This window comes from Mastomys coucha, unplaced genomic scaffold (assembly GCF_008632895.1).
Source record: "Mastomys coucha isolate ucsf_1 unplaced genomic scaffold, UCSF_Mcou_1 pScaffold13, whole genome shotgun sequence".
In the NCBI taxonomy this organism is placed as follows: domain Eukaryota; kingdom Metazoa; phylum Chordata; class Mammalia; order Rodentia; family Muridae; genus Mastomys; species Mastomys coucha.
In genome coordinates this window covers 52722515-52744885 of record NW_022196895.1, presented here as the reverse complement: position 1 = coordinate 52744885, position 22371 = coordinate 52722515, and the positions used below count along the sequence as shown (strand labels likewise).

General features: G+C 40.1%; 1 protein-coding gene across 4 annotated transcripts; it reads left to right on the top strand.

The window, feature by feature from the left end:
* Positions 1–370: 370 nt before the first annotated feature.
* CUNH5orf63 (chromosome unknown C5orf63 homolog) lies at positions 371–19070 on the top strand. 4 transcript variants are annotated; one of them, XM_031365730.1, is made up of 5 exons: positions 371–426; positions 2256–2356; positions 13745–13862; positions 17533–17589; positions 18218–19070. In XM_031365730.1, the coding sequence occupies exons 3-5, from the start codon at positions 13752–13754 to the stop codon at positions 18395–18397; spliced, it is 348 nt and encodes a 115-aa protein (XP_031221590.1). In that variant the 5' UTR covers positions 371–426; positions 2256–2356; positions 13745–13751; the 3' UTR covers positions 18398–19070. The 4 variants fall into 4 exon arrangements, with proteins under 4 accessions (XP_031221590.1, XP_031221586.1, XP_031221589.1 ...); XM_031365726.1 differs by having other exon boundaries at positions 2256–2387; XM_031365729.1 differs by having other exon boundaries at positions 426–450; positions 2256–2387.
* Positions 19071–22371: the final 3301 nt, after the last annotated feature.

Below are 22371 nucleotides of genomic sequence, written 5' to 3'. Positions count from 1 at the left end.
GAGGTACAGCTCCCAGTTTTGCTCATCCTGTTCCTTATAACTCAGTTCAGCCCCAGCCCAAAGGAGGAGGAAGTCCGTAAATACTACCTTAATAAATGAATGAACACACACAGGGAGTGGTTAAAATGGCCAGTCTCAAAATGCTGCCTCCCAACCCCCAGGCTGTTTCCTAAACACACAAAGCCTCTTCTCTATTGCTACCCTTCCTCCCTTCCTTTCTTCTCTTCCTCTCTTCTCTCTTTTCAATACGTTTTAGCTGGGCTTCCTCTTCATCTACTGTGACTCAGGAGCCAGCAGCCCAGAGATGAGACAAGGACCTGGGAGGAAGGAGCCCAGGCGGCAGGGCGGCGCCCGCGGGCCGGAAGTGCGGCGCGCGGGCGGAAGTGCGGCGGGCGGAAGTGGCCGCCTGGGGGGCCTGAGGCTGAGGTGGGTAATGGCGCCGGCGCTCCGGTGAGCGCTCCAGGTGCCCTGGCGATGGCTGGCGCCGGCAGGAAAAGGCCGCGAGCCCTCCGCCCGCCGCCGTGCGGCGCGCCGCAAGCTTCCGTTGCCGTTAGCGGGGATTTAATTAAGCCGGGAGCTATAAATCCCTGAGCCACTGGGGGGAGATTGTGAACGCGCGCTCTGGGAACTGAATAAATGGCTGGAAGGGAAAAATTCAGCTTTTCGAAGCGAGCAGAAAATGTCTTAACTCATGCTTCTTCCAGTGATTCACAGATGCCCTGGTCTCGGGTTTAATTGAATTCTATGAAGTGGCAATATCACACTTGACAGCCTGCTGAGTTGACTGCCTTTTTAAATAAGTGGTTTTGAGCAGCCATGTTGACCTTTAATTGGGGTGAAAAGGTTGAAAAGTGCAGGAGGGAACATTGCGAGAGCTGAGCCCCTTTGGACCCGGCTGTCTGGACCCCATCTTTGCTTTATTGGGTAGAAGCAGCCCTCTGGGCCTGTGGACAATAAAAGAATAAATCAGACTTCACAGTTCCCAGCTAGTACTTAGCCATGTCACTCACCCCGGACAAACACCAACGAATACAATTTTTAATATGACCAAAGGTAGAAAATCGTCTGAGAGTTGCCACTAATGTAGATAGGTAGCCAATTGTTTCTAAGGCTCTCTTTAAGTGGCTTTCTGTCTGTATCCTTATTCTTACTAATCATGTTTATGTAAAACTATTTTAGTGCTCTTAAAAAAAAATCAAAACAAAACACTGTGTGTTTCTCAGTTCCTCAGACACAGTGATGGTGTTTAGACTATGTTATATCCCAACACTAGTAGTACATTTCTCAACTTAAGATGGGCTCCTGTAAGTAACATCACTCCCTCCTCCAGCTGTCTTGGTTGGATATTGAACAAGTTGAGATGGCTCTTAATGGCCGCAGCCATCTCATTTAGTACTATTTTGTGGAATAGCTTATAAAAATGCACATGATGCTCTCTGCCAATATTTAGAAGTATATGCATGAGGTGAATGGTAGGTAAAGAGCAGAGAATGCAAGAGAAACAGCACAGTGGTGGTACTTGCCTCCAGTCCCAACACTGTGGTTTAGACTGACAGATCTCAAGTCTGGACCAGCCCTCAAGATATAGTAAGACCTTGTTTCAACAAACCACCACCAGCAGAAGCATGGAAACAAGTCTGTCCTGGAAACTGCTGAGTTATTGTTTCCGTGGGAGAAGGCAGAACTAATCATGGTTCTATGTGAGATGTTGAAACCTAATCCTGGGTCCTGCTGTACAGAGGAATTGCCTGGGACCAGAAAGGCCCAGTTGTGAAAATTAAAATCTCTGGGCTACTTTAAACAGGCCCCAGAATATCCTCTGTTTGCTCTGGTCCACTGAAAGCTGCCTGCCAGAAAAGGATCAATAATTTTTGTCTCTCTTGCTAAAGGAATATGCAGCTATGTAGTTTTATTTAGACAGACTATTGACAGGTGAGTAATAGAAATGAATATTTTTTCTAACTTGGAGAATTTATTGAGCTGGGTTTCTATTTTGTTCCAGTTGGTTGGTTGTATTGTACTCATAGGAACAGTACCCAGAGGCACTATGGAGAGATCCCTTCAAATAAGTTTGTTTTAATTAAAGTTTTTCTATTTCATATCTTGTATATATTCAGCTGCCCAATATATTTAGTTACTAGTGCTTGTACTTGGGATTTCAAACACAGTAAGACATTGAGGTGATATGGTGTGAAGTAGTGAGGGGTTTTATGTTCCTTATTGTAAATCTAATTTTTTGCACTGCTTTATTCAAGGGATATACATTGGAAGAAACCAAAAGTCAGCTGGAATAGTTCCTGAATGAGATTTTATTCCTGTTTGCAGTTGTTTTGAGGGGGCATACCTTCTGGATCAGGTCTGTGTGGCTCTACAAGTAGCAGGACTGGGTGAGCTTCCATAACTCTTCCCTTTGCATATGTAGCAAGTTCTAGCGAAAAAGCTATTCGGGGTGGGGGGGAAATATGTAAAATGGAAAGCTGTGGCTAATTCACATAGATACATGATTGCACCTCTGTAAACCCATTCCTGTACTAGTAAGCACTGGGATCAGGGAGCACAAAGACTATATTCTTTTTATTCTAGTTCTTATTTAAGAACTAATTTCCCAGAGATGTAAGCAAAATTTAAAATATCAGCTGTATTTAGAAAGTATCAGTCTTCAGCTCATGATTCTAGAGGCTGCAGAATGTAAATACACGGATGCTAAAGTCTTGGCAAGGGTCCCCTGGCTATGGCCTATCCCACTCGGAAACTAGAAAGGGAACCTACATATTCAGAAAGAAGCAATATTAACTCCCCTTCCCTTTTATTTGCCATAGTTTTCCATGATCAGATATCTTCTAGGCTCTACTTCTTAAAGGTTCTGTTGCTTCACCATTGCCATAGGGGAGCAACCAACACTTGAGCCTGCTCAATATATCCAACACAAAGCATCAGTAGCATCTAGTAATGGCTATTTTACTTTATTAGTCCTCCTTTCTGTGCTGTTGTGTTGTAAATCTTTCCTCTGCCCTAAGTTCCTTAAGGGCAGGGACAGTGTCATAATCACTTTTATGTTTCTAGTACCTGACTCACTGCATACACTCAGTTCATGCCATGGACATGAAAAGGCAGTGTCCCTCGGGGGAAGTCTACACCTGTAGAGAACATGAAAACATCTCTGGGGAAGCAACAGAGAGAAAAGAAGAAAAACAAGGACCACCTTTCAGGGAATGACTAAGTACAGTTAGAAGTAATGTGTTCATGAACAGCTTGGACCAGGGGAGGGTATGGTTGAAAATCCACAGATGGTCGCCATACTGCCACCTGAGCAGATCCACCAGGGGAACTGTAGAGTGTTGAGTTGGATCCGCAGACTGAGAGGCCCAACAGCTCTCTATATTTACACTCCTTCCAGACTTACTGCCCCCAAGCCTTCACCCAAGTCTCTGTTCAGCAAATATTTGAAGAATTAGGTACAAAGGCATGCCAAATTACTAACTTACTCAGGCCACCAGTGTCTCAGTTTAATCCTACCTCACGATCCTGTCTCAAGGACCTGTCCTGTTACTATTGGAAACTAAATTGCTCAAATGTCAGTGAAGAAAATCCACAATTAGTTTTTGTCTGTTTGTTTTTGTGTTTGTTTTTTGTTTCCTTTCTTTACTAACAACATCCCGGTGGAGTTCAAAGTTTAGAGCTTTAATATATATTTTTTTCTCTAAATATATAAATATTAATATATATAAAATAAATTACAATACACAAACACAGGACAGTCGGGGGCTATGTACTGCTGAGTCTGTGAACTTGATTGCATTAAAAGCCAGAATGTTACAGCTGTAAACAAGTAAGCTTCCTCTTATTGTTCTAGTACTTTCTCATACTAATAATGAAATAATGGGAAAATGGATTTTAGTCCAGTCGGGAGGGAAGGACATGACATTGAGTTATTTGATTTTTTTTTTGGACATGACATTGAGTTATTTGATTTTTTTTCTTCTTAATATATTTGTTTTTACTAAGCTAAAAGAAAGAAACTATTACATTACTTTAAAGAAAGTCAGCTGAGGCCATCTGAAATATTCGCATGGCAAAAGAGGTCTCTTCATGTTCAAATAGAAACTAATGTGAATCTTCTTAGACTTAAAGATTAGAATACTTTTTTATACTAAGAGAATTTTCTGTCTGAAACTTCTTTTTTCTTGTGAACCTTAAAATAGCCTTAAACAAAACATATAAACATATGCCCTGGATCAAGGAAAAAATAGGAATAAACAAAAATATATTGTACAAAAGAATTAAACATGGTTTCTTTATCAGTCACTTTTCAGTTCCAAAGTATCAAAATATTCTCCTGATAGCTGTGAAAGAACAAACTAAGACTCAGAAGATTGTAGGATCTTCCACAGCTCAAGAGTTTCCGAGGCCTGTAGTGGATAGTACTCAATATTCAAATTTGACTCTGTTGTACAGGCCTATGACTTAGTGATAGTGAAAGACTAATGAATTATTGGATTTACAACAAAATACCTTGCAGGTCTTGTGTGGTCGGATAAGTTGGAAATGAATAGAATATTAGTAGAATGGAAGACATTTTGAATTGCAAATTTGTTTTTAGCAATGAAACTGGTATTACTATCTTAGCATAATGTGACTAAAATGTTTTAATGAGATCGTCTCCTTTCTGAGCCAGTATTAAATACCAGAGGAGCAAGGTCATGTTGGGTAGAAGGATGAATGTCAGAAGGAGTCTGCATAATCCCTTATGCACTTTGTTCCTATTCCTTGAACTGGATGGTTTTGCCCTCAGTCTTAATGTTATCTTTATGGGAGGATGGAACTTTCAAGTTGGTTTTTAAACTCTGTTAAGCCCTTATGTCTAATATAAGCTAAGCACATTACTTAGGTTTTCTTGCTTTCAGGAATGGGATTGCAGCCATGTCATAACTGAACTGAACATTGTTGCACACTCTGAATTTGACTGTGCCACCCTGGCTCTAGGCCAGTTGCTGAGTCAGTATCTATGGGATGGAGGATAGAAGGAGGAAGGCAGCATGTGCAGACCCCATTGTGATAATTGGTCCAGGATTCCCTCTGGACTACTCTGGACTACTCTGTAAGTCTGTACTACTGTGCAGTACATGACTTTTCTTGATTAGCATTGCTTTGTCTTTCTTAGCTGGATGTTTTCTTAGAAACATTCTTGATTGACATTGTCTCATTCACCAACCCATTCTGGAGTAGACCCTGAAGTAACGATCTGGAAGAGTGACTGCCAAGTTCTAGAGATTCTAAAACACTTGCGTGCACTGAATGTTCTCTTCCTGTCAACTTACCCCGGGCCAGGGCAAAGGCACAAGGTGTGTGGTGCTACTGCACAAGGGGAAGAATGCCAAGATGAATAGGATATGTCATTTAAAATAGCATTTTTAGTATGTCTAATAGAATGTCCAACTCCTATGATTAAACAGTTTGCAGATGAATGCCCTACTACTCTAGTATCAGCTCCCCACTTCCCAGCATAGTGGTTTTGGAAACCATTGCCTCCCAGTTATGAGTAAAGAGAGAGAGAACAATTGACAGTAAGCAAGTATGATTACACTTGTGCACGGATCTCAAAGGGGATTCTGGGCTTCTCCAAAGAGCTGCGTATTTTCAGCTTCCAAATAGAAATTTGTTCAAGGACTTGTGTAGGCATGGGCCTTTCCTGTGCTATTTTTCCAGTGTGGGATTGTTCTGTCTTGTGTCACAAGGACATTTGAGATATAAAACCCGTGAACATTCTTCTCTTGAGTCTCTGGAAAATGAGAAGTCAGGACAAATAGTAGAATTTCCATTTCACAGTTGGCAAAACTAAGGCTCAAAGACATGACTTTCCCTGTGCCTTAGAACTTGTTAGTGGCAGCTGTGTTTCTCTTTGGGATCTATGTTTGTGAAATCTTTACCAATAAATAAATAAACAAACAAACAAATATTAAAAAATGAATCCAGAGAATTCAAACAGAATTCCTATGTAAACTCTACATGAAGATGAACTCATAGCTGTAAGTGAACAATTATGCAACTTATGCTTAATTCCTCTGATTGATAAGTTTGAGTGTGAATTGTGTTTATTTAAAAGTATTTTGATCTCTCCAGCAAATTTATTCAGAACTACTTTGTAAGATGATGAATAATGTCAACGTAACACTTTCCTTAGGGGGCTTTTGTTCTTATATACACTGCTTGAGGAAATCATTAGTATTATTGTAATGACTATTTTTTCTACCCATAAAAATAAGGACAAGCACAGAGAAAGGGCCACTAGAAGGCAATTGTCCTTTGTTTAAAATCTGTCATTGGAAAAAATATTTTTGAAAAGCTCAGATTGGGTGTCCTGGTTTGTAATTTTCTGAAAGTTTCTGAGTGAATTAATTCATGACCTCATGCCAGAGTGTTTGCTGTGCAGTCTTGTGAGTAGTGTTCACAGTCTGAAATGCTGAGCTGTATCTGAAATATTTTTCAGTCCTGCAGTTTCTCACTTCTGAAACACCTGTTGCTAAGGATGCTAAGTCTTCTGCCAGGGCCAATAAAGACAAAGTCTCAGAAATGATTGTCAATATTTATAAAATACCTCTTAGGATTAATTCATGATTAAGCTTTGGTTCTATATTGTCTTGACTTACACAGCGTTTTAAATGTATTGCCCCCTTTAAGTAGTCACTTGAAGATAGTCAACTTTTGTCTCCACTCTTTTCCTACCCTCAGCTATCTCTGTCCATACCCAAAATATCTTTTAACTTGTTAAGTTAGACAGGAACCAGCCATGGCTGTGGTTTAGTAGCACATTGGTTATAGGATGAATGCCTTTAACATCAGATACATATATCTTCTGGTTCGTGTGTGGTGTTTCACTGTCCCGTTCTAGACAAGCCCTCATCACTGCTGGGCCATGGACTGCTCCCTTATTCTTGAAACGCCCCCTACCGCCCACCCCAGCCCCACCCCACCCCCGCTGGCCTCTATAGAGACATGCATGCTGGCTTTCCTCCTCAGTGGTTGTGCAGCTTGTCCTGGCTCTTCTCTACCCAATCACTACAAGTAGGATTGCTACAAAGGTCTACGTTGAACCCTCCTTTTCTGTCCTACTGAGCTCCTCTCTAGTTTCGTAGCTACAGATACAATCTTTATACCATCACAAACTAATTTTTGTCATTAGCTCTGGCTCTTCACATGAGTACCAAACCTATATATGTCACTGCCCACTTGAGTCTCAGTGATTCTCTACTAACAAGTTAATCTTCCAAAATATTGGAAATAAAACATTGTTCAAACCCATCAGTGGTTTCGAAGATGTATATGACAAATCACACATGGATTGACAACTTTTAAGAATTCTCTGAAGTCCCATCCTGGGACTTCCCAGCTTATTTCCATTATTCTTTATCTCTTTGCCCAATTCATATTTTCCCCAAAATTTGTATCAAGTGTCCAATCCAAAATTCGGAGTACTTCCTAGCTTGTTTATATGTCCATAAACCCTAAGTGATTTAAAATCCTTTTGTGACACTATCCCCAACCTTAGCCCACAGTACTCACCTTTCCCTTTCCCCTGAAGCTTTTTGTGTGGCCTGTTGTTATTCCTCCTGTCTTCCTTGTTTACCTGTCTGTGCATGTTAATATTCTAACCATACTTGTAGCTCTTCACCAATGAGGATCATCTCTTATTTACTTTCAAGTATTTATTTCCTCATCACTGTGGAACTGATGAGTAAATTTTTTACATTAGTTTGCTAATACTATAAAGCATGATATAACTTTTATCTCAATTAAAAATCACCCTTCTGCCTTGGTCCTGTGAAGGCTTGATGCCCCAGTATAGGAGAATGTCAGGGTAGGGAAGCAGGGGTGGGGCGGGGGGGTGGGAAGAGCATCCTCATAGAAGCAGGGAGAGGGGGATGGGATAGGGGGCTTGTGGAGAGGAAACCAGGAAAAGGGATAACATTTGAAATGTAAGTAAATAAATATCCAAAGAAAATCACCCTTCTGAATCCATAAACTCCATCTAGAATTCTTGTTACTAGTATATAGTGTATGAAGTTGATATAAGCTTTATTTGGAGAGTAATAAACTAATCACTAGAATTGATGAAGAAAAATGCAATTGCTTAATTTTACTGAGAATTAGAAGGGGTGTTCATGTATTAAATGGTAGGTATGTAAATTATTACTTTAATAAAATTGTGATCTTCCTGTATAGACAAGTTCTGAACTTCAAATAGCCAACAAACATTTTCAAAACATTCTTGTAGACTGATTATGTGTAAATGCAATTGAATGTGCCACCAAAGGACTTGAACAGAGATACCCCGTCTCTATTCTATGATCTGAGGGGAGCCAAGGAAGCCTTGAGTGAATGCGTATTATTCAAATGGCATAACCATGTCAAAGATGAATTCCCCAAACTCATGGTAAACTTCATAGTCAGAGTGAAGCTGAGCAGTGTGTTGCCCACAGTAGCCCACAAGTAGATATCAGGATCCTTACTGTAACATCCTGTCTGATTTGATACCACCTTAGTTCCCCAGGCCAGGTACCATAATTGTGGGGCTGAAGCCCGGGAACAGCCCGTGAGATTCCACCCACATTAGTAAATTGAGGCCTTACCTCCTGCACCCCTTGGAATCAACACCTCAGAGTATGTGTTTCCTGGGAAGTTTAGCTGTTGTCCCTGTCCATACAGTGATGCCTTTCCTCATCACTTCCAGCTGCTCAAGTGCCCTGTCATAGCTCTCCTGTTCCTATACCCACGATCTTAAGTTACATTCCGATTTATTCAGAAGGGCGTGAGGTTCAAATACAGCTGGTTGCAAACACAAAGAGGAGTGCAAGTGGCATCATTCGTCCCTCTTTCCATAGGCTATGTAGAACCTGGGGACCCAAGTCATCACCTTAGCAACCTCACCTGATTACATAACTTTCAGTATCCCAAAATAATGGGGCTTGTTCCTAAAGTGGGGTGTGTGTTTCTTTTCATTTGGGTAACAATAGAAATGCTATACCAAGCCAGGCCGTAGCGGCTCACACCTTTAATCCCAGCACTTGGGAGGCAGAGGCAGGCGGATTTCTGAGTTCAAGGCCAGCCTGGTCTACAGAGTGAGTTCCAGGACAGTCAGGGCTATACAGAGAAACCCTGTCTCAAAAACAAAAAAAAAGGAAAAAAAAAAAAAGAAATGCTATACCAAGATGGTAATGCATATGAAGTGGAGCATTTAACTTCTCACATAGCACAAAAGACTAAACAGAAGCCTTGAGCTAGCTCTCTTTATAGAGCATAGGTTCAGCAAGAGCTATGATAATAGTATTTGGTTAATGTCAGCTCAGCATTAAATTTACATTATAGTCTTGTGCAGAAGCTCCAACGTTATCTGTTAATAGCCAAGGCGGTACCTGGGCTTATATAGACTTCTTGATTTTGCACATGAACTAACACTGCAGCTTGCTGATGAATGATTATGTGAGCTTAGAGCTTTGCTGTGCCAAAGGACTCTTTGTATGAATAAAATTCTGGTCAGTGAAGGTCAGTTTCTCTACTCAAGCGAGAACAATGTTGTTTCCCTCCTAATCAGATGCATACAGTGTTTGAAAGATCCAGGAGCCCTATATAAGTGATGTGCAGTCATAGCCTGGGCAGCTCGTCATGCTGAAATGAATAATCCTTAATAAAGGCTCAAACAACCATAGCATCTTCCTGTACTATAATCAGTTGCTTTCATGGTGTGCCGTCAGTGCTTCTCAGGGAAACGCTATAAAGTTAAGTTATCTTCTCTGTCTTGCTTCAAGGAAGGCTGAATTGGTCCAATCAGTCCTTCCCCCATGTTGTGTTTGATTCTGCCATAAAGACCAATGAAGTCTGCCTCAGTTGTGTTGGAAGGCCAGTTTCCCTTTCTCTTTTAGGGGATCCAAGCCTCTGAGTAGCACTGGACTTGAAACAGCAGGAGTCACCGTCTTTATTGTTAGGCTTCAGAATTTTCTTTAAGCACATTCTAAATCCAGCTTTATGCTTTTTCTACTTTCTTCCAGTCCATGACAAAGGTGACCCAATTGTGCTTCTTTGATATTATGAGCACAGTTCTTTGTGTTCCTGTCACAGAGACATAACAAAATACAAAGAATAAAATTGTGTCTGTCTGTATAATAGGAACACTTATTTCATGACTGAAGTGACATAATTTTAAAACAATGTTGTCAGTAAGGCCTAGTCATACAAGTTTTTAATCTCAGCTGTTCAGAAGGCCAGAGCAGGAGGAGTGCAGGTTCAAGGCCAACCTGGACTACAGAGTGAATTCAAGGACAGCCTGGACTATTTAGTGAAACTCTTAAAGCTTTTGCCCAGCATTTGTGATTCCCAATTCAGTTCCAGTACAAAGAATTGGGAGGAAATGTTGTCAACTCACAATTGGGAGCTAATAGGCAGAAGCTACTTTTCAGGATGTTTTTTTATAGTACTAAGATATGGTTCAAAAATAATCGAACTAATGAAAATGTCACAGTGATAGAGTAGCCCACATAAAGATTTTACTTCAAGAAGACATAATTTGGTGAATGTGACTTTGACAGCAATGGTGTTGGGGCTTACAGAGTTAGTAAGATGATCTCAGAAGAGTGTTAAAGTGTTCCCATTGGAGCATATCATTTTTTCATTTAATTTTTACAGCCTTAAGTGAACTTCAAGAATTAAGAAATTTTAGCTTTAATATCTGTTTAGGTAAAGAATAAGGAGCTTTTTCTTTATATCAGACTCTGATATAAATTTATAGTTCACTACTATGAAAGAAATAAGTTAATTGAACAATATAGTAAAAAATGCATATACCGTAGGCCATTAAAAATATGCAAGTTGTAAACTGCATAGCATTGATGCCTTGCTCAGGAAATAAACATGCCAGGTTTAAGTAATTAAAAGTGCATGGGAAAGTAGCAGTGGAGAGGAGAGAGCAGCAGTAGTTGTAAGCTGAGTGGCGGGAGCATCACTGAAGACCCTGCCTCGCTCTCGGGGTATTGAACAAATATTCCACCCAGTCTGGAATGCATGGCAGTTCTGTTTACTATGACAGGCTGTATTTGTCTTGGCTGCAGCCAGGACCACATGCTGTGCTCTGTCATGTTGGAAATACTGAAGCCAGTTTCCATTGTTGATGTGAATTTCTTTTAAAAGCCTTAACACCTCTGTCTCAAGTCAGCTAGTAATAAGTTTTCCTTTCCTTTCCAGCCAAACAGCAATAAATCTTTCTTTCCCTCCACCAAAGCAAGTGGCTGCCGTTCACAGTCCTGGTTACAGTCTCCATACATGGAATGCAAGTGGCTGCTGTTCACAGTCCTGGTTATAGTCTCTGTACTCGGCATGCAAGTGGCTGCTATTCACAGTCCTGGTTATAGTCTCCATACATGGAATGCAAGTGGCTGCATTCACAGTCCTGGTTATAGTCTCCATACACGGCATGCAAGTGGCTGCAGTTCACAGTCCTGATTATAATCTCTGTACACTGCCATGGAAGGCCCCATCCTTTCCATTTCCAAAGACTATATCTCTACCATTTACAAAGCTAATTTTTTTCATTTACATCTTCTCCATAGATAGTACAATTTCTTTAATACCATCTTATTTTACAAGAGAGTGCCACTGGTACCATAGAGTCCTTCCAAATCCAATGCTTTGGAAATGTCTGTCTACCCACTAAACGTCAGGGCATTTGCCTATGCATAGAAATGTGGGGTGAATAGATAAGTACCTACCTTTAGTTAACATTCAGTTTTCCCCTTCATTTATGTCTTGTGTAGTCGAAGCTGTATCTTCAACTGCATTCACCTTTTAGAGTATGTTGATGATGCTGTTGAATTCACAGAAAATGTAGATGCTAAGACTTAACACTTACTTGAGAGTCTATTGTGGCATTGCTTCCATTCACTTTCCAAAGTAATTCTAAATAGCACATTCCTGCAGGACAGTTAGTTAGCAGGGAAATCTGGGTAGAAGTGGAAGAGTAGAGGTGCATGAGTAAAGGAAAGATCGTTGCTTTCATGGATCAGTGGCTGGGCTTTTGTCCTATGGTCTTTATTGTAGTTTGATATGGGTTGGTAGTTTTTTCTAAAGTCCTATCGTTTGGTCTGAAATAAGTTTAAGGCTAATTTACACTGAGAGGCCTAGTAGCCAGGGAAGAGTAGCATGTAATAAAGTCATCCTCGGCTCTGTGAAGTAGGGCACAGGAGATTTGAAGTGGTGACAGTACCAACTGCAGTGCTTCAGTCCAGAGTCAATAGGCACCCTGAAGAGCAGTAACCTTTAGTTTAGAGGGAGGCCTAAAGAATGACTGCTGTCCACACTGAGTAATTTAGCAGAGGAGAGATTACAGTAGAAGGGAAAGGCTCACTCTAATAGTCCAGCCCTCAAGCAGTAAGTACCTATGGTGTGCACATTGACTGTGTGTGCTGAGGAATACTGGTGTGAACAATGCCTGTTCTTATAGAGCTCTACCTTAATAGAAGGGGCATAAAAGTAGTAAGGGACATCCGAAAATGGAAATATGTAATAAAATTATGCATTAGGTTGATTCACAAAAATATTGTGAATGTGACCAAGGGGAATTACAAGCTGGCCAGCACTGGTAAGATAGACTCTTCAAGGAGGGCATTTGAGTCCTAGAGCAAAATAAGAAGAAACTATGTAAGCTTCCTATGGAGAAAGAGAGCAAGTGCAGTGCTGCGGTGGGAAAGGGCTCGGGATGGTCAAGGACTAGACGGAGAGTTTCCACAGCTGCTGCTTGTCAACATAAAAAAAGAGAAGCTGGTAAATAGAGTTGGAGAGGAAAAGTGAAATTAAGAAATATGATCCCAGGAGGTTCATCTTGGAAATAGTGGTAAGTGGGAAAGGTAACTATACATGTGTATTTTAAAAGTTAAATTGTAACACTCATAGATTAGCTACAAAGCTTGGTGGAATAACTAGGAGTAATAGGGTGTCTTAGTCAAGCAGAGTAGCAGAATGAGGGAGCTTCAAAGCCCAGTGTCTGGCATGCTGCTATTAAACTGTTCCTTCTGGAGTTTCTCCAATAAAAACACCAGTGTGTTTGTGTATGAAGCCTTTGAAAATCATGGCACTCTCCTTTTAAAACACTTCTTAAAGGGTTGAACAGACTTTTTTCCTCACAAGTTAATTCAGACTGATTCTCTGTTAGTTTCTCTACCTGCAGCTCTGTGCTTCTCCATCTCTTTCAGTGTAGGACAGAGATCTCCTTGGAGGTGGCTTGCTCTTTCAAGTTGCCATTTAATTACTACTTTACCATGGAAGGACTGGGTGGTGCTGCATGCTTGCCAATCAGAATCAACCAACCTTCCTCGGACTAAAAGCCATCCCAGGACACCTCCACTTATAAGGAGTTACCAGGATGCTAACAACATTTGCAGCTGAAAGTTAATTTCATATTCAAATTAACAAACTCAAGAAATTTGCTTCTAGAAACCAAGTGATTAAGTACAAAACTAATAGGGTTTGGTTTTTTATTGTTGTTTGTTTTGTTTTTTAATTCTAAATTCTATTTTGCCTGGAATACAGTGAATTTATTATGGACACTTGCCAAACATCTGGGCCTCTCTGACACTCCTGGACTCTGAGATACAGTTCTGAAACTTTCAGATTCAGTCACAAGCTTGCAAGTTACTGCTTGTATTCTAAAGAGCAGAGTCAATGGTGCATTAACTTTATTGGCTTATTTTTCTTTTGGCAGAATTAAAATGCTCTGGTTTCAAGGAAATAGCCTGAAGATTGCCAAATCCTCCTTCCGACTCTTGAGAAATCTCTCTGCCTCTAACACAGCTCTGCCTGTGCTGACCTTATTCACAAAGGTACTAAATGGAAAAACAAAATTACAACTTAAAAAATAAAGTGTTATCATTGTTGGGTGAAAAGTTTATATATATCCCTGAGAAGGGGTCAAATCTGTAAAAAAAAAAAAAAAAGCAGTGGGAGGAGTTCTTCAGACCTGGTCTTCAGTTTTTCTTCCTGAGACATTATAATTTCATTGTTTCTCAGTTATTGAGGGTCCACTAATACACATAGTGGTCATTTTATCCCTACATTTAAAAGAGTACTATAGATTATAGTTAGGATGATTAAAATTGTGCTATTTAGAAATAAGTCAGTTCTTGTTATTTGTGGTAGTTATGTCCTAAAAAACACCATAAACATTGAGCAAATATTAAGCCTAGGAAAGTATTGGATTGGGTTCCCATGAGCCCCTGGGCACAGTATTTTTGTGAACCAACTAAATGCATAACTTTAGTTTATGTGAGTTTCTGTTTAAAGATGTCTTCAATACATACTGTTTAGTAATTAGCATTTTGCTCATGGCTAATAACACAACTCATGCCTAAATGAAGCTTGTCTAACAGTTGAGTTCTCTCTGTGAGGCACATCACAGCTTTCTTTTAGCACCATGCTTAGGGGATTGTTCTTTTTTTTTTTTTTTTTTTAAGTCACCGACAAAATACACAACAGCAAAAAAAAAAAAAAAAAAAAAAAAAAAAGCCACTACCAATGTAAGAGCACCCATGGGAGTATTTATGAGAACACTAACTTATGTTTACAATATGGATGCTAAAGCAAGGGGCAAAGCATTTCCTCATTGGACCTTACTTCAGAAATGTCAGGTCAGCTGACAACTCAAACTTTTTATAGCTTTGTGCATAAGCATGTTCATGTCGGACTGTAAAAGTGCTTCCAGTATTTTTTGGGAGGTTGCAAACGTTCACATAGGCAAAGTCACAAATCAGAATGAATAACCAAGACTGAGTATACTTGTTTCCTTATCCCAGGCACTACCATTAAGCTACAGGGTTGGTTTAACTGTGTGTGTGTGTGTGTGTGTGTGTGTAGGCAGGTATGTTTGGAGGCCTGAAGTTATTATCAGTAGTCTTTGCTCAGTCATTCTCTACCTTATTCATTGAAGCAGGGTCTTTCAATTGACTCTGCCTTACAAGCACTGGACTTGTAGTGAGCCAGCATGGCCACCAAGCATTTACAAGGGTTCTAAGGACCTGAACCCCAGTCCCCAAGCTTTCACTGCCAAGTGCTTTAACCACTGAGCCATCTCTTCCTAGCATTGGTTGAAAATATTTAAGAGTTTTTCAACCTGGAAATTTGGAGTAAAAGCATCAGTAATGTCTGTTTTTGCTAATTGGCATTACTTTGTGGAATCTATAATCAAAAAGAAACACAGCAATTCAAACAAAAGGTCTTTTTTGATAATTTTGCAGATTTTAGCCATTTCATAATTTAAACCTGACAGTGAGCTGATAACAAAATCTGCCAGTTGTGATGGTCCACATCTGTGTCCTCCAGCACTTGGGAGTCAGAGTGAGGCAGGAGGATTGTAGCATGTTCAATACCAGTGTAGGCCATATAGTCAGTACCAAGCCAGCCCGGGCTACATAGCAAGCCCTTATCTGAAGCTCCTCACCAAGTGCAAAATTAAACTAATTTTTAAAAAATGAACTTCTTGTTGAGAATATTTCATCCAAATTGCTTTTTACATCATCAATACATATTGTACTGTTAGAAATTATAGAACCAAAAATATTCCATTACCTGAGACAGTAGTCCCATGACGTTAGCTTACTTACTTAATCCACTTACGTTACTTATCTGGCTGTGATTGCCATGAAGTTAGCTATACTTATCTGGCCATGATTGCCAGCCACAGCTTTGGTTCCAAGAGCAGGTGAAACAGCCAAGAACATTTCTAGAAAATAATCAAGCAAATAAAAGCCCAACCTCCCATTCAGTCTTCATATGTATACTGAACCCTGTAAGGTATGTAGTAAGATAAAAGTAACAGGCATCTAATAAAAGAAGTAGAAAAGTCAAGAATTTGTCCTTTTACTATGACAAGTAGTAGAGTGTTCTTTCCAGATTGAGTTTAAAACAAGAGATTTTCTGGATAGTTTGGTTTCTGGTTCCAGGGAGTGCTTGATTCAGAAAACGAGATTATCAGTAGCTTCAGCTTTGATTCTTCTGGATTAAATTCACCTTGATATTGGCTCTTCTTGATTGGCCCACCCCTGAGCCAATCATAGGCAAAAACGATAGGATGCCCCGATGGTTTGCACCTGTGTCAAGTGCTCCACCTTTCTTGCTTACAGATGGAGTCAGCCACATGTCACGAGCAGTTCCTATGGAACAAAACTATGGCATTCTTGCTACAAGAAAGAAAGGGCACACAGTCCAAGAACAAAATGAATAATAAGTGCCATGGAGAATCCTCAGAAAGGCTGTCCTGACCGTGGCCTTACTCATCCTCCCCAATGTGTGATGAGCCCCTTCACAGATACACACTGACAGATTTGCATTATTAATTTGTACAAACTTCCACAAGCCGGATTCTTAAAATCAAAACACTCTTCTCAAGCCTTTACTATAAAAGCAAACTATAAAGAAGGGCATTTGGTACATCTTCACTTAGTACAGTCTTGTTTGGTTTTTCTTTTAAGCTTTTACGTTGACCTTTTGACACTCTCAGAAAATTTTAGCATGATTGCCCTGCAGTAACAAATTAGCCACATTCTGTTTATTGTTAATGCTAATAGCAATTTATGAGCTTAATCCAGCCAAAAAGATCTAGAAATACCCAAATCCTTATTTCAATTTTTTTTGAGTTAAGCTGAAGAAAAGGCCTGTCTTTTACGAGATAGCTTATCTCTTTCTAATATATTAAAAAGCAGTTTTTACCCAAGCAGCAGCAATGCTGAGCCTATTTTCAACTCACAGAAGAGAACCTATGGCTAAACTCTAGGCACAGTGACTAAGAACCTTTAATAACTGCCGATCTGTGTTCTCCTCCACCTTTCCCACAAGGCAGTTGAAGAGTACAGACAGCAGAGAGGCCTATGCTTCGGGTGGAACATTAGTCCTCTGTGGATACCTGTAATACTGAAGCAGGAAAAACACTGTGAAATGCTACAGTCACTCATCTGAATTGAAGAAAAAAAATCCCTCTTTCCTTTTAAGGGAAGAACAGTCACTATTTCACTGTTCTCTGATAGAATTATTCCTCTGGAGTGAGTAGGAAAACCAGGCTGATGAAGTTCAGTACTCTGCCATCAGAAAAGACTTAAACTATTTAGGTCAATTGTATGAGACCAGCAAGGTGCTCCTCACTTAGGAAAAGTGGTAGGTAGATACCTTAGCTAGGTAGATAGGCTAGTGAAAAATAAGGAGCATTTAATATGCACACATAAACACATGCCAGTAGTTACACATACATACATATATAAAACAATAGAAACAATCAAAAAGTGAAGAGCCAGCTGTCATGGAATAGTAGCCATTTATGAGATTCTGTGGTTATTATTTGCTTTGGAAATAAAGCAGTGTAGTTAATCTAATAGAAAACTATCCTTTAAAAGTCAGTGTAACATGCTTCTGATGTGTTTGGTTTTTTCCCCCCCTTTGGCATAGGGGAGGGGGATGTTATACCAACTACCTGCCTTTGGGTTCAACATTTTGTTCTTCCTGTAGGATCCATGCCCACTGTGTGATGAAGCTAAAGAAGTACTCCAGCCTTATAAAGACAGGGTAACTTTCATGTATATGGGAGGGGTGGATACAGTTTACTGTATAAAGTGTCTGCCAGGATCCTTACTTTAGGAAAAGATTTAATGATTTTCTTTTAGAGTTTGTTTCTGTTCCTCAGAGCGCTTAGTACTAATTTCCATGGAATTCATTACCTGAATAGTGCTAGACTTTTTTCTCACTGATTCTTGCTGTGATTCAAAGTTACCTGCTAGGTAGGGTGTTCGTGCTTACTTTAAACTTTGGTCCCACTGCTTTTAGCTTTCTGTAACTTCCATGATGTTTTCCTTTAGCAAACCATAGTAACTTGGCTATTCTTACACCAAGACACTTATGTCCTGATTTCTAGGCAACTCCCTAGGTGGGACACATTTTATTTCATCAGGAACAGAGCAGAGCCCTACTACTGAAGGGAGCAGGTGTCACTGAAAAGTATGGAAATCAGAATGTAGAGTACAATGTAATGAAACCAGTCGGGCTTTGTAAATTTAGGCCATTGGATTCCTGTGGGCTACAACAAACAGGAGAAAACCTGTCAGCCTTACAAAGTCTGGATCAGCATGTCACTGCAGTTGTTGCATTGCTCCATGGTCCATAGAGTGGACCATGTTTTAACCTATCCATGTTTTAGTTTATTTTACAGGAGGTGGACATCACACTTCCAGAAAATTCTACTTGGTATGAAAGGTATAAATTTGATATCCCCGTCTTCCATTTGAATGGCCAGTTTCTGATGATGCATCGAGTCAATACCTCAAAGCTTGAAAAACAGCTTCTGAAACTTGAGCAGAACGTGCTGGAGACAAACTGATGTCTTCTGACTGATGCAAGTATCCAGATGAGAAGTTTACTTATAGGCATCTTGTGAACTAAGAAGAATACATTGTAGAACGGGGGAAGCTGGAGGAACGAAGAGGTCTATTTTTTGAGTTTATTTTTCCCTTTTGTGACTGTGGGTGTACTTCTCATGCACAGGACAGTGCCCTGATAGGGAGCAGGCTCTGCAGTCCTGCTGCCGAGCAGCCCTGGAACCTAACTTTATCGAAGTAAATGCTCTTACACTCATTAAAGTGGAATGTGAATTGTTAATAACTGTGCATAGAGAAAGGGATGTTTTAACGAACACATCTGCATGCAGCCTATTTTAGTGGAATTTAATAATGCCTGTTTAAAATTAGTGTTCACTTTTGTTGAGTAGAATAGAATAATTGCCCTAGCCAAAAAGGCTTCACTTTAAAAAGACAAAAGAAACTTAAACCTGCAGACTTTGTATAGCAGACTCAGATGTGCATACCATCATGGAATTGATTTGTAATGTTGAGGAATGCATTAAGTTATCATCAATTAAGTTAATTCAACTAATTGTAAGATAGTAACTGTCAAATTTTTGTATCTTGGAAATTTTTATTTTAATCATAACTGAAATATCTAAGCATAAAGTATCATTTTATATAAAGTATTAAACATGTGGTTTTGTACTCTGATTTATATTTTGTCAGATTTGGCAAACATCAGAATGGATTCTCTTAAAAACAAAACTGTCTTTTTTTTTGCTTAAATCATCTCCCTATGAAGTTCCGTGAACTGTTTGGGTGTTCTGAGCCCACCAGACCTGTGAGTACTCAGTGTGAGTTAGTCTTAGAATAATAGACTGATGTAGCCCACTAATTGTAGACATTGTCCTTACATTATACATGAGGAAGAATCTAAAGCTCAGGGAGTTTGAGGAACTTAGTCCATGGTCACCCAGTCACTCAGCCACTGGGCCAGAATCTTAGCATTTCTAATGTTCTCTGGACTTATGTAGTGGCTCAAATACAGCAACTCCAGCTACTGTGGGTTCAGCACAAAGTAAGCCCTCCAAAGTCACTATTTAAAGAGTGGCTAGAGAGATAGATTAGTGGTTAAGAGCACTTATTGCTTTAACAGAGTACCCAGGTTCATTTCCCATACTCACATGTTGGCTCACAACCATCTATAACCCCAACTACAGGAGATCCAATAGGTACATACATGGAGTGTATCCATGCATGCAAGCAAAACATCCATATACTTGTTAAGCCCTGTGGTAGACAGACTTCTAGAATGATGCCAGTGTCCTCACCCTCCCCTATGAGTGTGAGTACAAATGATGTTGGTGTAGCTATGTTACGTTACTTGGCAAAAGGAGGGGACTCTCTTGGGTGTTCCTGCTCTAATTAAGTAGACCACTGAATGACTCTACAGAAGTCAGAGAGGCCATTTCTAGCTATCCTGGTGGGGCCACATAGCAAGAAACTGGGGGAAATCTCTAAGAAGTAATTCTTGAGACAACAGCCAACAGGAACAAGGACACATTAGTCATAACTTCAAGGAAGTAAGTTCTGCCAGTAGTCAATAATCTCAAAGAATTCCTAGCCTTGGGTGAGAACTGCTGTCCTACACAGCACCTCAACCTCAGCTTAGTGAGTCTCTGAGCAGAGAGTCCAAGTACTCCAAGCCAGACCTTCAACACTAGGGTTGGCCATAAAGCCTAGAATTTGGATCCTCTGAAGCAATATTATGCTTACATGTTGTGATAGTATCTAGGAAATTCAGAGACTAAAGGTAAAATAGTGCTTCATATTTTGCTTTATATTTATTTATATTTGTTTTATAATTGCTTATATTGAGCTATAATATTCTATAATTCTAAGACTAACTCACACTGAGCACTTACAGGTCTAGTGGCTCATGATACCAAAACAGTTCACAGAACTTCATAGGGAGCTGACTTAAAGGAAAAAAAGACAGTTTTGGTTTGGGGGGGGGGGTTATTAGATATTTTCTTTATTTACATGTCATACGATATCTCCTTTCCCAGTTTCCCCTCCAAAAAAAACCAAAAAACAAAAGAAAACAACAAGAACAAACCCCTGTTGCCTCCCTCCTCCCTCCTCCCCCTCCCCTTGCTAGCCACCCCACCTTCCTGCTTACTGGCCCTGGCATTCCCCTACACTGGGGCATAGAACCTTCACAGAAGTAGAGGCTCACAGCCATCCATTGAACTGAGTACAGGGTCCCTGATGAAGGAGCTAGAAAAAGGACCCAAGGAGCTGATGGGTTTGCAGCCCTTTAAGATGAACAACAATATGAGCTAACTAGTACCCCCAGAGCTCCCAGGGACTAAACCACCAACCAAAGAGTACACATGGTGGGACCAATGGCTCCAGCAGCATATGTATAGTAGAGGATGGCCAAGACGGTCATCAATGGGAGGAGAGGACAGTTTTGTTTTTAAGTGAATCCATTCTGATATTTACTAAATCTGACAAAATACAAACAAATAGAAAATATAAACAAAAAATTTTTCAAACTAAAATTCTACAGTATGGCTGAGTGCAATAGTAAACACCTTTACCTCCAGCACTCAGGAAGCAAAGTCGAACAGATCGGATCTCTCTGAGTGTAAGGCCAGCCTCTGCATAGTGAGCTCCAGGACAGCCAGAGCTACATAGTAAGACCCTTTGTCAAAAGTAAAAATAAATCTACAGCTGGGCGGTGGTGGTGCACGCCTTCAATCCCAGCACTTGGGAGGCAGAGGCAGGCGGATTTCTGAGTTTGAGGCCAGCCTGGTCCTACAGAGTGAGTTCCAGGACAGCCAGGGCTACACAGAGAAACCCTGTCTCGAAAAACCAAAAAAAAAAAAAAGAAAATCTACAATGTACTTACAAGGTGTTCAAACTGAAGTGGAAATTTCTCATTTCTTTGAAGACTCAGTTGTGTCATGTGATGTTTTTCTGGAAACTGTCTTATGAGAGAATATTTTTGCTGAAGCAGACACGTGAGAAGAAGTTTTGCTGAGAACAGACATGTGGTGTTTTTCTAGAAGCAGCCTGGAAAAGGAGGTATGTGGTGTTTTCCTAGAGTAGATACTTGAAAGAACACATGATGTTTAAAAAGGGTATAAATATAACCCAACAGACAATGGATGCTGCTGTATGGCATTGGTTCACCTTGCCACTCTTTGCTGGTCATTGTCATGGCTTCATAGAAAAAAATACCACTGAAGAACTTCTGTTGGTAGTTTTCTATCTACTTCTTGTCACTTCTACTGACTAGGGCCAATTGGCAGAGCCTCGTGGTTTCTTGGATCTAACTGCCATTGCTAAGTCATGACAGGTGTTTGCAAGTGGATCAAGCTAGTGCTGCTAATTTGTATGACCTGAACTGCTGATATTCTGACAACGCACATTGGACTCTCTCCAAAGAACTATTTCTAAACAAGTCCACATCCTCCTTTGGCCTACTAACCTTTCTTTTCCACTACCTCAGGTGGGTGATAGGCTAAAGGGAAGTTTAAATTATTTAAGAGCCCTTATTAAAAGTAGGATTTAAAAAAAAATCAAAGACTACATCAAACTAAGGTATTAGCTAAGATATTAAAAAATAATAACACTAAGTCCAGAAACTATTAGGTCACATCAAGGAATGTGGGAGACTGAGGAGAAGATACTGAAAGAGTTTGAAAAAAAAAAAAAGTAAGTTCCCACCAAAATTAAAAGTATGGAGTCATCAGCTAACAAAAGAGGGCTGTGAGAATATCAGAAAGTTGGGTGTAAGTACCGAGTAAGAACACAGTAGTCTAACAGTGTTTTTGGTAGTCATCTAAGGAATGGGTTGGCAAGCATATTTGCTATCATAAAGGAAGTTACAATTCTGTTTGTCCAGAGGTATGTGTGTGTGTCTGTGTGTCTGTGTGTGTGTATATTTGTATGTTTGTCTTTCCTGACCAAATGGAGGCCAAGCATGAAAGACAGCTGATAT